Source organism: Tinamus guttatus, unplaced genomic scaffold (assembly GCF_059628265.1).
Source record: "Tinamus guttatus ecotype Peru unplaced genomic scaffold, ASM5962826v1 Tinamus_guttatus_pri_ptg000356l, whole genome shotgun sequence".
Classification (NCBI taxonomy): Eukaryota; Metazoa; Chordata; class Aves; order Tinamiformes; family Tinamidae; genus Tinamus; species Tinamus guttatus.
In genome coordinates this window covers 4,000,340-4,014,306 of record NW_028288890.1, presented here as the reverse complement: position 1 = coordinate 4,014,306, position 13,967 = coordinate 4,000,340, and the positions used below count along the sequence as shown (strand labels likewise).

General features: G+C 63.3%; 1 protein-coding gene across 1 annotated transcript in view; it reads left to right on the top strand.

The window, feature by feature from the left end:
- Positions 1-13,967, top strand: part of HIP1 (huntingtin interacting protein 1) — a 59,869-nt gene that overhangs the window by 28,754 nt on the left and 17,148 nt on the right. The window contains exons 2-7 of the mRNA XM_088529957.1: positions 6,637-6,776; positions 7,507-7,657; positions 8,330-8,386; positions 10,105-10,185; positions 13,328-13,404; positions 13,690-13,751. Of these exons, the coding sequence (XP_088386083.1) occupies positions 6,637-6,776; positions 7,507-7,657; positions 8,330-8,386; positions 10,105-10,185; positions 13,328-13,404; positions 13,690-13,751 (568 nt within the window). The remainder of the gene's footprint in view (positions 1-6,636; positions 6,777-7,506; positions 7,658-8,329; positions 8,387-10,104; positions 10,186-13,327; positions 13,405-13,689; positions 13,752-13,967) is intronic.

Genomic DNA, 13,967 nt, shown 5'->3' with positions numbered 1-13,967 from the left:
CCAAGCGGGTTTGAAGATCTCCAGAGAAGGAGACTCCACAACCTCTCTGGGCAGCCTGTTCCAGTGCTCCGTCACCCTCAATTCAGAAATTTTTCCTTCAGTTCCTGTGGAACTTTTGGTATTTCGGTTTGTGGCCATTTCCTCTAGTTCTGTCAGTGGCCACCAGTGAAAAGAGGTCGGCCCCATCCTCCTCACTGCCTCCCTTGAGGTACTTCTAGACACTGCTCAGGTCCCCTCTCAGCCTTCTCTTCTCCAGCTGAACAGGCCCAGCTCCCTCAGCCTCTCCTCACAGGGCAGACGTTCCAGGCCCAGGAGCTGGTCCTGCTCCTCTTGGCAGTCGCCGAGTCGGCTGCTGCAGTAGGCAGCAGTTCTGATGGGGCAGGCCCCGTGGGGATGGATCTTCACAGGATCACAGAGGCTAGAAGGGACCTGCAGAGATGGTCTGGTCCAGCCCGCCGCTCACCGCTGGACCAGACCATCTCTGCAGGTCCCTTCCAACCTCAAGCAGCACCCCTGGAGCACGTTGCCTGGGACGGTGGCGTTTCTCTCCTGAAGAAACGTTTGCACTGAGCTGTAATCTCCAGGTCACTTGTGAGCAAAGCCCGGCTGACACAGCCAGACACTCAGGTGTCCAAGGACTGAGGCAACTGTTGCCTTGAGGAAAGCGTGTTTGCCTCGCAGCCCACGCAAGGCCAAATGCTGAGACTCGTGCAATGACAGGGAGTATCTCCAGGCGCCTGGGCAGGAGGCTAGAACAGTGACAACCCTCTCACGGAGGTGGCTGCTTCCTCGCTGGAGCAGCCCCAGGACAGCTTGGGGAATGCTTTATTTCTAAGCTCACTGATGCAGTCGTGAAGAGGCCCTGCGCTCAGGCTGGACGATGGGGAGACACTTCTCCTGTCTCCCTCGCCTAAGGGAACACGGGAGTGCGTTGGAAGACGGCGAGCCCTGCAATTCCTGCTGGGCGTCCCGTTGATTTATGTGTGTGCGTGTGCCCATGGCCCACCTGGCCGCAGAGCCTCCTTCCTCACTTCCCTCCCGCGGGCGCTGCGGGCAGGCCGGGCTGCTCCTGCCTTCCTGCTGCTGCCGTATAGGGCCGAGCCCTGCAGAGCGCTCCGGGACGGAGCGTTATTAAGCGCTGTTGGCAAGCCGTGGTTAAAGAAGGCTGTGCAACCCCCCGTCCTCCTCGCCCGCGCAGCCTGCTGCCTTGGGGATTCACGTTTTAATCAATCCACAGGTTTGTTTTTCCTGGGAGCTCCGCTCCAGTCGGGGCCCGCTCCCCGCTCGCGCCGTGGCGCGGTGCAGGGCTGCGCCGCGGCTCGTTGGCCGGAGGCACACGCGGCCTCCACGCACCATTTATAGAAAGGCATTAAGCAGAAGTGAGGAACCTTACGAAGAGGGTTTGTGCTGCAACTTACGTGGTTTCTCTGAATAACATGCAATCGTTCTGGCCGCTTTAGTCAGCGCTCATTTCCTCTCGGAGCTGAGAAGGCCCCTGTGCTGAGCTGAGCTGTTCTCTGCGTGACGGCAGGCTGGCAGTTCAGAGGGTGGCAGTGGGGGCAGCTCTGGAAGGGGGCTGCCAGCGTGTGTATCTGCATGGGCGAGAGCGACTTGCTTTGGCACGCTCAGAAAAGCCCTCTGTGTCTGCGAGCGTTGCTGTTTCCGCGAGTGTCCCACGGCTGTGGCGCTCGCGGCGGGTATTTTGGCTGGTGGCTCCATGCGCTTCCCGCAGTGGGGACGAGCACCCGCAGCGACTGCTTGGCGTGGGACCGTTTCCTGCAGCGCGCCCGTGACGGAGCCCGCAGCTCCCGTGTCCCAGCTCCCTGCGAGCGGAGCCCGCCGGCAGGTGCCGTGTTGGACAGGAGCCACCAGGGCTCCGGGTGTCCTGTGCCAACGAGCCGCGTAATCCGGGGCGCTCCGAGACCCAGGAATGTTCGTCATCCTGCCGTTTCCCATCCTGGGGCGCAGCCTGATTCTATGGAAACTAACCTCCTCCCGGCAGAGCTGGGCAGCCATCCCCATGCACTGCAGAGGAGCCCATGGCACCGGCACCCCGGTGCCACCGAGGAGGGAAACGGGCTCCGCGGGCGCGCGGAGCGGCAGGGCCCCCAGCTGGGCAGTGGCAGGGCAAAGGCTGGGGGTCCTGGTCTCTTTTGCTTGACTCTTTGCTAGTCTCACCGAGAGCTTTGCAGTTCAGGACCTGGTTCCTCCCCTTCTTGTGCTGGGATTTTTTTCCCCCACGGCCCTTCCAGCCTCGGGCATGCGACGGCGCCGGGCGGTCCTGGGTGCGCTGAACGTGGCTCGTTCGTGCCCCTGCTCCGAGTGCTGGGGGTTTCTCCCGTGGTGCCAAGGCCGTGTCGCACAGGGGGACTCCATGGGGCTCCCCAGGGCGCCGACGGGCTCTCCCCGCTCTTCCCTTGCGGCGCTGCTGGCTTTTGGCATCGCTCAAAGGGAGGGAATGGGGCAGGGGGCCGCGTTGCCGGGCAGGGACAGTCCAGGGAGCTGCCTGCCCGGCTGGCCCTTGGGCAGGAAACGACCTCGGAGGCTCCACGTTCTCCTCCCCTGGGAGGAGAGTTTGGAAAAGCCAGAGACAGCGCGTGCCTCCGCTTCCCCTGCGGGCCGGGTAGCCACGGGGGCCCCGGGCCCAGGCAAGCAGGCTGCGCTGCCCACGGCCCTGCTTCGCTGACCTGTTGGAGGACCAGCTTGGAAAGGACAGTTCTCAGTGGGAACAGGCATTTTCAGCTCGGAATTCCAACTTTTCCAAAGGGGGTTCCTGCCGGTTGCAGAAGCGGGTGAGGCCCCCCCACCCCGAGCCAGGGCTCAGGATGCGGGAGGCTCCGCAGGGAGCGGCGCCGGGGGGGCAGCGAGGGCAGCGCTCGCTCCCGGTGCCGCTAGTTGCGGCTGCGGAAGCGGGAGCTGCCGCGGCAGGAAGCGGCACAATGCAGCCCTGGGAGGCGCCTCGCGGCCGCACAGAGCCCCTTGGTGTGGGGGCCACGGCCTCCCGCCCGCCACCTCCCCGGACCTTCCAGGAAGGCTCCGAAGGCAGCCCCGGGGGCGGCCTCCCCAGGTGTAGCGGGAGGTGCCGGCCGCTGCGAGCGCCGCTGTGCGCCCGGCCCCGGCTCCCGCTTTGTTCGGGCTGCACAAAGCCCCTGCCGGCTGCTCCCGCTGCCGGCCCGGCGCAGCTCCCCACGGATTCGCCCCGTTCACCCCCGGCTCCCCACGGGTTCTCCCCATTCACCCCCGGCTCCCCACGGATTCGTGCCCCTCGGTCCCTGCGCTCCGAGGGCTGCGGCAGGAGCAGGAAGGCGCCGGCGCCCAGGTGGGAGCTGCCCATGAGACTTCATTTGTGGGATCCCTGTTCTCCCTTAGCTCCCCGCCTTAGTATGAATCTTCCCGGGCTTTTTTCTTTCATTTTTTCCTTTCCTCGCTTTGAGGTTGCCTGGGGAAAACCTGACACTGGGACCCTGCCAGGGCAGGTTTTTTTCAATGCAGCAGCTCTCGCCCCCGCACACACTGCCCTCCCAGCACCAGCTGCCTCCCCACGACGCCCACGGCCAGGGGTCACCTGGACGCCCCCGGTCAGCCCGTGGGTCTCTCGAGCCGTGCTCCAGCGCCTGGAGTGTAGGCTCAGCTCCGCCTGGGGTGTGAGGATGGGCTGGGATGGGCTGAGCCGCTCCGGGGAGCCCCCATCCTTCCCCCGCTGCCCGAGCGCCTCTGACCCCAGCGTGAGCGGATCCGGCCGGCTGAGCTGGCACCAACCCTCACCCTGGAGAAGTGCCCGGCTGTCCAGGGCCTGGAGCCGCTCCCGCCGGAGAGACAGCCCTGAGAACAGACGGGAAGCTGCTCCAGGCGCTGCCAGAGGGCCCGTCCTGACCGTGCTGCCCCGGGGGCACCTTCCTGCCTGGGGAACCGCTGCTCCCAGCGCATCGCCCTCCAGGTGGCAGCCGCTGCTGCGGGAGCTCCTCCTCCCTGAGGATTTTCTGGTTCTTTGGCTTTTGTAGGAGGAAAATGAGCATAATGCTGAAATTCTTTTTTTTCCCCCTCTTTTTAGCATAAATAAGTCAGTGGCACACAGGGGAAGGGCAGAGCAGGAGGGGTGGCCCCCACCCTTCATCTTCCTGCATGAAGAATGTGCTGAGCTCCAGCCAGCAGGCTGGAGGGGACGGTGCTCCCGTCGGGGCTCCCCTGCATCCAGACCTCGCTTCCCTTTGCCTCACCAGGATATTCCTGCCTTCCAGCAGGTCATCCTGCGTCTCCTCCCAATCCTCTGCAACCCTCAGACGAGCCCGCAGCACCTCGGGCGAATCCCGTCCTGGTTAGGATCCGCCACGGGGAGAATCCCCCTCCCAGCAGCAGGGACACTGTCACGCACCTCCTTCCAAACAGACCGTGTGGACGTTGGCTAAGGAAACTGTGGAACAGCTACCCGGATTAGCTGTGCTCCGGAGCACCGGCTGCTGGAGCAAGCGGCCGTGTTTCCCGTCGCACGGAGCAGGACCACTGTGTCCTGAGAAACCAGGCACAGGGATCTCCCAGCGGGTGCTCGGTTGCCGCTCGCTCCTGTGATCGGTGGCTGTGGGTTAGAACAGAAGCTGTCCCAGCCCCTGCTCCGCTTCCCCTCTCCGATAGCAAGTGCTCTGGGGGCAGAGGGGCTTTTCCCGGGAGCTGGGCCAGGGTCATGCCCAGCGCTGCGTTTGCAGCCGCACGCACGGAGCGCGCGCCTGGTGCCGCGTGTGCGCTCCTCATGTCCGCACGGCCACGGCATCCGCCCTGCCCGCAGCTTCCCGCCCTCCTCTCCACCATCTGTCAGCATGAAGCAGCAGCCATCCTGGAGATTAGGGGAGCCGCTGGCATGCGGAGGCCTGGGAATGGGCAAGGCAGCGGGGATAATCCTGCTGCTTTCATCGGCTTGTGTCCCGAGGCGGCGCAGCCTCTCGGCGGTGGCAGCGCGGGGCCTCGCGGGGCCACGTTGTCACAAGCGTCCAGCCGGCGGCCGAGGCTGCTGTGCATGGGGAGAGCTCAAGGGGACGGCTCAGAGCAAATGCGGCCGTGACGGCCCTGGCGCTGGGGGCGCTCATGGAGTGACGTTTACTCACGGGCAGCTTGTGTGGCTGGTACAGCCCATGCATCTCCCGGCCTCCCGTGGCCTCCCAGCCCGCTCGTGCGCTTGGGGAAGTGGGATGGAGTTGAAGGAAACACTCCAAACCCCACAAGGAAAACTCCCCCCTGCTGCAGCCGCTTCTCTCGGGCCGAGGCCGCGCGGCGGCTGCTCTTGCTCCGCGTTCGCCCGCGCTGCTCCGTGGAGCATCGCCGGGGCCGCAGTGTTTGCATCTCCTTCAGCCTGGAGAAGAGAAGGGTGAGAGGGGAGCTGAGCAGTGTTTACAAGTCCCTCAAGGGAGGCAGTGAGGAGGATGGTGCTGGTGCTTTTCACAGGTTGTCACTGATAGAATTAGAGGAAATGGCTGGAAACTGAAGCACCAAAAGTTCCACAGGAACTTAAGGAAAAATTTCTTACCAGTGAGGGTGACAGAGCCCTGGAACAGGCTGCCCAGAGAGGCTGTGGAGTCTCCTTCTCTGGAGATCTTCAAAACCTGCTTAAACACAGTCCTGTGCTCCCCGCCTGCGTGTGCTGGACTAGATGATCTCTAGAGGCCCCTTCCAACCTTAAGCATTCTGTGATTCTATGATTGAGCTGCAAAACAAGCCCCTCCTGGCACAGAGCAAGAGGGCGGCTCTGTGGGTCCGCGGGGCAGAGGTGCCCGCTGCCCTCCTTGGCACTGGCTGCCCCGCAGGGCTGTGTCGTGTCCCGCAGCCGCGGGGCTGCCCGGGGCTCCGGGCCGTGGGCACCTCCTGGCGCAGGGGCCTCGTTGCGGTGAGCCCGGCCCACGTGAGCCCCGTAGGCGCGAGCGTGACGGGCAGGAGCGGGGACACAGAGCTGCGCAGCGTGCCGGGACCGCAGCAGGTGACAGGGACAGGGGGATCCGAGGCAGAGCGTCGCCTGTGCCTTGGCAGGGCAGCCGAGTCCGCCTGTGCCAGCAGCTCCCTCTCCCCGTGCCGCACCAATCCGCGTCCTGCCCTCCTCTCCCTTGGGTAGGGGTGAATCCGTCCTGCGGCTCCTGCGCATGGGACAGGGCCGGAGCGTCAGCATTGGCACGAGCGGACGGGCTCGCTGCCCCGCTTCCCGCGGGCAGTGCCCACCCGCTCGCAGCTGCTCCTTGATACCCCCTGCGCATCCAGCCCACCTCCCTCCCCGCTCCGCGAGGAGGCTTCACTGTCCCCCTGTCCTCCCCGTGCAGCCTCACGCAGACGGCGGAGCAGGGGCTGCCCACCGTGATCCACGGTCAGGAGAGGGCTCTGCCCGGCCCTCGCGGGCAGGACGTGGTCCTTTGTGGTCACTGCTTTCATTGCGTCCTTATTATGCGGAGTAAATGAACCCTGGCAGCAGCTGAACCTGCCAGATGCCAGGCACATCCCAGAAAGGCATCCGGGAATGAGCGGAGTCCAGCTGGCACCGCAGCGGCGGCCGGGAGGGCCGGGGGCCTGGATGGCACCCAGGCCCGGCCAGGTGCCGCGCGCGGTGGGACCGGCAGCCCGAGCCCTCCCCGCCTCACCCCCCTCCCCGCTTCTGTTTTGCAGACCGTCAGCATCAATAAGGCCATTAATGCGCAGGAAGTGGCTGTCAAGGAGAAGCACGCCAGAAATATCCTTCCGAACGCTGGCCGCGGGACAAGCGAGCGTGGGAGCCGGCTGGGGCCGCCCGGAAAAGGGGCCCGGGCGTTGGGAGCAGCTGCGCGGCCCGGAGCGCTGGGATGAGCCGGGCCCCCGCGGGGCTCCCTGATGGTGGCCGGGCCTTTCCTGCTCCCCTTCCACTCTCCTTTCCCTCCCTCCTGCCCCAAGCCCTGCTTTTCTGGTGGGCTGGCAGCCAGCCCTGTGCCCCTGCTGCTCCCATGGGAGCCGTGATGGGAGAGGCTGTCTAGCCGGGAGGTGGTCGCTTAAATCTCGAGGGTGCTTTTTGGTTGTTGGCTCTCCCTAAAATCCGGCGCCCCAGCACTTGTGCCAGGCCCCGAAGTGCCCGTGGGGCCTGGCCCGCAGGTGCTGCTCCCGCGGCAGCGGGTGCCGCCTTGGGGACAGCGCGTGCCCGGGCTGGTGGCCCCGGCTTGGCAGCCTCTCCGCTCCCTGCCGTCTCCCGGCTCTCCCTGGCTCCCCCGGCACTCGCTGGGAAAGGACAGCGCGTTCCAGCACGTTGGAAGCTCCTGCGGCTGGACGGCACCGGGGCTCAGCGCTGCAGCATGGCAAGGGCTTGGCGCCAGGCTGGGCCTGTCTTTTCCTCCCTGTGGAGGAGCTTTTTCCCCTTCAGTCCCTCGTGATGAGCACAGGTGCTTGGCAAGACCCCTTGTAGTGCGTGGCAGGGCTGCTGGGGGTTTTGGAGGGGGGCTGAGGAGCCCGGTCTGCTGCTCGTGGAGATGGCGCTGGGCCCCGCGGAGCCGGGAGCATTTCCTTGACCAGCCTGGCACCATGCATCCTGGGCACGCACCACGAGAAGGGGGCACAGACCTTCTGGTCGGTCGTGAACCGCCTCCCGCTGTCGGGCAATGCCGTGCTCTGCTGGAAGTTCTGCCACGTCTTCCACAAGCTCCTCCGAGACGGCCACTCCAACGTAAGTGCTGCCCCGCGGCCCCGGCAGTTCGGGAGGCACCTCAGACACGTCATCACCCCTCAGACTCGCGGCCTGTTCCCTGAGTTTGGATGCGTGTGGACCAAGGCAGGCAGGGCGGCGCTGCCTCCGCGTGTCCCTGCTCCCCGCCGTGTCCCCTGGCAGCCAGATTGAGCAGCCCCAGCCCTCTTCCCCGGTCCCGTTTGCTCCGTTATCTGCATGCGCTTTGATTCCTGTCCTCTTCCACCTCCTCTCTTTTACCTGGAGAGCCTCAAGCCCTTTGCAGATCAGAAAAGCTCTTACTGGAGGCCAAACCTTTGAAATTCCCCGAGCTGGGCCCTGCAGGACAGCTGCCCAGCACAGCGACAGCGCGTCCGCAGGGATGGGCAGAGGAGACCGCTCTGCCCAGGGGACAGTGTGGATATGAGCTTGGAAAGGATTCTCCATCCTGCGGTAGGAAGGGGGAGCCCGAGGCACCCTGGGGCTGGCGCTTGCCTGTAATGAGCGAGCAAGGTCTCTGCAGCGCTGGGAAGGCCTCTGGAGCCCCATCTCCTGGCCCAGGTGTTACTCAGAGTGACACCCGCGTTGCCCCCGCTGCATGGGGCTGGCTGCAGCGCGGCCGGCTGCGTGCACTGCCCTCGCCCCCTGGCATTTGCCTCTCGGTTCTTTTTGCAGGTCCTAAAAGACTCGGTGAGGTACAAGAATGAGCTGAGCGACATGAGCAGGATGTGGGTAAGTGGCCAGCACTGCCAACCCGATGGGGAGGTGGGTGTGGGGTGCTGGCTGCCCCCTGGTGCTGCCCTGACCCACAGCTGCCCCCATGGTGCTGCCCTGACCCACAGCTGCCCCGAGGCTCTCACGCTGCAGCAGACAGACGGGTGGCACAGAGCAGCTGTCACAGATTGCAGCTGGCTGTGATATTGGCTCGATTCTCCTCTTGCCCTGAAACGCCGGGCGCTGGGTGGGTATCGAGAAGCTTAACATCTCTCTGGGCTTGTTCTGGCTGAGATTGCCGGCTCCGGAGAGCGGCTTGGCCTAGAAATGCCAGCTCTGTTTGGTTTGCTTTGCCTTGCTGCGAAGAGGGGTGAATGAGAGGGAGTATTCAGAGCCAGGAATACTCCTAGTAACACAAGCGACCTCTTTCCAGCTACGCTGGGTTAAATGGGGTAGCAGGGAGCGCAGGGAAAGCCGCGCCAAGGCAGGGAAACGGGCCAGGAGGCAGCTGGAGGGTTGGGTGGTGGGGGAGCAAGGGACCGGCGCAGCGGGGCAGGAGAGGGTGTCTGTGGGGAGGAGGAGGGAAGGGGCACGAGGCTGCCCAGGAGAGAGGCAGGGATCATGCCCAAGGGTGCAGAGAGGCAGCCGGAGCAGCACGGGAGGGTGGATGGGACCTGCCCCGGCTGCTGTGCAGAGGTGTCGTGAGCCTCCAGAGCGGGGTGAAGCTTGGAGGGCAGGGCGGGAGCTCCAGAGCCTCAGACTCCTCTGCACTGCTGCAAGTCAACATGGAAAAAGATTTCCTGGAGAGTTTACTGACCCCCAAGATGTCATTTTTCCGATCATGAGAATTCCACAGTACTTGAAAACTCTGGACATGAGACCTTCAGCTGCCCCAAAGCCTGTTTCCTACTGCCCCGTGCACTGTCTGCTGGGCCTCGAGCTCCTCTCTCAGTGCAGCCAGGCTTTGGGGTGAGAAGTGCTGGCAGAAGCCCGCACAGTAGGTGCATTCCCAGCAAAATGAGAGAGCTCTGGCTCCTGCCCGCTGCACGGGTGTCTGACAGCCCAGCACAGCCTTGTGTGAGGACAGGGATCCCACTACGGCCCCAGACCTCGGATGAGGGGCCCTCCTGGGCATCTGTGAGCGTCCTGACACCTCTGCTTGAGTTGTTCAGTTGGACGTCTTGCATAGCGTGGTGAGAGCATTCAGGACACGTCATGACCCAAGAAAAGGTCTTGAGAGTCAAGACCAAATCACCCCGCTGGGCTTCTCCCCTTCTCCAGGCTCTGTATGAAGCGGGTTGGACTAGATGACCTCTAGAGGTCCCTTCTAACCTTAAGCATTCTATGATTCTATGATTCTATGATCTGCTGCCAGGACGTGTGCCAGCCACAGCCAACGTGCTCTCGGTAGCCGTAGCCTGTGTGTCGTGGTAACCGGCTCACGTGGGTGGCACGAGGACAGGGCGGTTCTTGCTCCGTGCGTGTGCCAGGCAGCAGGGTGCCAGTGAGGAGCATTTGCTGGGGGTTTTAGAAGGATAAGAGGCTTGGGAAGGTGGCAGACAGTGGTGGTGCAGGCAGTAATCGAGGTTCAAGTGTCCTGGGAGGAATGGGCCGGTGGAGGGAGGAGAGTGTGGCTGGGCAGCCGTGCGCTGGAGGAGCCAGGACGAGTTTCAGTCACGGCAGCGAGGAGGCCTCTTCTGCCTCCCCAGGTCTGAATGTCTTCCTTGTGTCCCCAGGGTCACCTGAGCGAGGGCTATGGACAGCTGTGCAGCATCTACCTCAAACTGCTGAGAACAAAGATGGAGTTCCACACAAAAGTGAGTGTCCTCCGTCGCACTGTGCCCTGTGCACAGCCCTGTCCCTGCAGGGCCCCAGCCCAGCACCCAGGCCTCGACCTCGGGGGTTCGCAGCCCCTCGCTGGGCACGGTGTGAGCGTTGGCTGCGCCGGCCCCGAGGCTTGTGGCCGGGGGGTTGATCTGTGAGTGGGCCCTGGGCTTAGCCCCGCTCTCAAAGCACAGCTGGGCCCAGCTCGAGGGCCACCCGAGCAGTTACGTTTCGGGCGTGCAGAGCCAGGTGAGAACGCGGCAGAGCAGGACAGCGTCTGGCGGAGCTGAGCGGCGCCGTCCTCCCGTTCACCCCAGCACATCCTTCCCTGTGTCACGGGCCTTGTGCTGCCGCCGCGAGGCGGTGACACAAACTGCCAGCGTCTTGGCCCTTCCTCTGCATCTCAAGTGGCCCAAGGAGCGCAGCGCTGGGGACAGCTCGTGGCTAATTTGGACAGGTTGGCTCCTCAGAGGCACCTAGGTCTTTACTCTGGAACTAGGGGCGCTGCAAAGGAGCTGCTCTGAGTAGACTAGTGAAAGGAGAAGCAACTTTTGGGCTGCATCCCCTGTCTGCTGGGTCTCTCCCAGTGTGCTGGAGCCCACAGCAGCTAGTGCTGAAGGAGGAATCTGGAGTATTGTGTCCAGTTCTGGGCCCCACAGTACAAGAGGGATGTGGAGCTGCTGGAGAGAGTCCAGCGCAGGGCCACAAGGATGATCAGGGGCCTGGAACATCTGCCCTATGAGGAGAGGCTGAGGGAGCTGGGCCTGTTCAGCTGGAGAAGAGAAGGCTGAGAGGGGACCTGAGCAGTGTCTAGAAGTACCTCAAGGGAGGCAGTGAGGAGGATGGTGCTGGCCTCTTTTCAGTGGTGGCCACCAACAGAAATAGAGGTAATGGCCACAAACTGAAACACCGAAAGTTCCACAGGAACTTAAGGAAAACTTTCTCAACAGTGAGCGTGCCAGAGCACTGGAACAGGCTGCCCAGAAAGGTTGTGGAGTCTCCTTCTCTGGAGATCTTCAAACCGGCTTGGATGCAGTCCTGTGCCACGTGCTCTAGGTGACCCTGTGTGTGCAGGGGGTTGGACTAGATGACCTCTAGAGGTGCCTTCCAACCTTAACCATTCTGTGATTCCGTGATTCTATGAATCCCCTGAGGAATCCTGCTGTGGAGCCCAGCTCCCCCATCACACCTCGAATGCAGACAGGGAAGCTGCAGGGTTAGGCTGGAAGGGCAGCCCTGTTCATGCACAAAGGTGGATGAGCAGAAAGGCGCCGGCTCCGGCTGCTGTACAAGCAAAGGAGGGTGCCTGAGTCAGCACAGCCCGAGGTGAACCAGAAAATCAAGATGAGGTGGCACAAAACAAGCCTACTCAGCCCACAGCTGCCTTCGCCTTCGTGATCCCGGAGCCTCTGCCCCCGCGTTATCTGCTCCCATCCCAGCTCCTTCGTCACCGGCAGCGGGAGCAGAGGGGACGGGCAGGCCCTGTCGCCGGAGCAGCTGCGTCCCCCGCGCTCACAGTGATCTGCAAATGTGTTCAGAAACACATCGCCCTCAATCCAGCCCCCAGAAAGGGACTTGTGCTCTTTGCGGGTTGCCCCACACAGGACGGCAAGCAGAGGTTTGGGAGAGGGGCAGCCCCATGCCCTGGGTGAAGCCAGTGCAGCAGCATCGTGTCCCATCCTGTCCCAGCCAGCCGTGTCCCCGGGTTGTGGCCTGATCTTCAAATTACCAATGTCTGTCACTCGAAAATCCCTTTTTTTTTCCTCTCTGGCTTTGGGCTGTTGGGCCAAAAGAGCTTCCGAGCACTTGAAGCCAGAGGACAGTCAGCTTTTTTTAACCTCCGTCTCTCTGCTTGTATTAGGAACTTGTTTTGACTGTGCAGAGCAGAGCTGCTGTGCAGGTGCCTTGTTTGGGCTGGCTTTGGAGAGGATGTGGCCAGAGATTTGGCCAGCTCCGGCTCTGCCGTCATAGCCCGATGTTTGCCAGCGGCGCTGGCGCTGACGGGAAGCGGCGGGATGGGATGTGCCCCGCTGTGCGCGCTGGGGAGCAGCGCTCCCGGCCAGGGAGGTTTGTTAGCGAGGCAGCCGCTTTCTTGTGCTTGGGGCAGGAAAATAAAAGGCTCGCCTCCAAGAACGGAATGAAAAACCATTGTGGGCCTTTACACAAACGCTGCCCTGCACGGCTTTAAGTGCCCTAATCCTTAAAATAATGGGCAGCAGCAGTTTTGGTACCTGCAGGGCTTGCTTGCTGTGGAGCTCGGCTCAAAGACAAGCCGGCTGCAAAGCCAGGCTTTGGCAGGAGCCAAGCAGGGGCTCTGGAGCCCCGGGTCCCGCAGCGCAGCCCGTCGTGCTGCACGGGGCTGCCCCCAGGGCCTGGGCAGCAGCGGTGTCCGCCTGGCTTTTCTCTTCCAGGACACCTCATGGTTAAGTACAAACATTTTTTCCTTCAAAGGCACTTTCTGAAGCCAGACCTGTGCCCCACAGTGTGGGCCCCGCTTCCGAAAGCCTTTAAACCCAGGGGATCAGCCCTCACGGGACAGAATCCCGGGGGGTGCAGATCATGGAGGCTCCAGGCCTGTTTTGCCAAAGGCCTTGGGCCTTTCCCGTGTGGCTGCAGCTTCCAGCCCTGCCCTGGCGAACGGGCTCTCCGCAGAGCTTGGCCTCTCCCCGCGCTGAGGAGCGGGGCTTGGCGGGGTGGCGCTGCGGGGCTGGCACGGGGCCGGCAGGGCGCTGGGCTCCCCCTGCCCCTCGCTGCCACTTGCTCCACCAAGGGGCTGGAATTCGCGGGGCTGCAGTTTCGTCCCCGTCGTGACCAGCTCTGAGGAGGCTGCAGCTCCCCTGGACAAGGCGAGTGGAGAGGACCTGATGAGGGACCGTGAGATTTTTAGGCTGCCACCAAAACCTTTGCAGGGCCTGGCTAGAGAGACAGCCAGCACTGCAGAGCTCCCCCGGCTGAGGAGGCCACCGTGCAGAACATCCCAGCCCAACGGGGCTTCATGGGGACAGGCAAAGAGCCACCCCGTGTCTCTTGTCCCCAGCTCTGGCCCTCCCGGCCTGGCAGCAGCCGCAGAGCTGTGGCCGCTCTGGGAATCCTCAACAGCCCTTTCCCTGACCCCTTTTCCCTTTCCCTGGGCAGAATCCCAGGTTCCCTGGCAACCTCCAGATGTCCGACCGCCAGCTCGACGAGGCCGGGGAGAACGACGTCAACAACTTGTGAGTGCTGGGCAGGAGAAATGGGGCAGGCCCATGGGGCCGGGAGGTGAGGGAGGGACCTGGGTGTCACCTGGAACGGGGCTGCATGGCCTTGCCAGTGGCCTGTCCCAGCCGGGTCAGGGGCCCTGTGTTGGGCCCTTTCCCCCACATCCTTCCCGGGCTGCGTGACCGAGTGGGTTCCTACCCTGTGTGACCTGTGAGTCCCTCTGGGGTGACACCTGCCACAAGTCGAGGCTGCTGCGGGGCCATGTGGGTGCTCTGACATTCTGATTCTCTCCTTCCTAGTTTCCAGCTGACCGTGGAGATGTTTGACTATCTCGAGTGGGAGCTGAACCTCTTCCAGACAGGTAGGCTGCTCCCTGTGGGGCTCGTGGCTTTGAGCCGGGGGGCAGCGCCAGAGGAGACTGAGCTGCCTCCGCCGGGGAGGTCGGGGTCGGTGTGTGCGTGATGCTGAGTCGCCCGCCCCAGGAAGGGAGTTGTCTGAGGGTGTCTGAGCTCATCTGTTTTTCGTGCCCTTCACCAGAGTTATTTTTAGCCCAAGTTATTTCATGTCAGAAAATTGT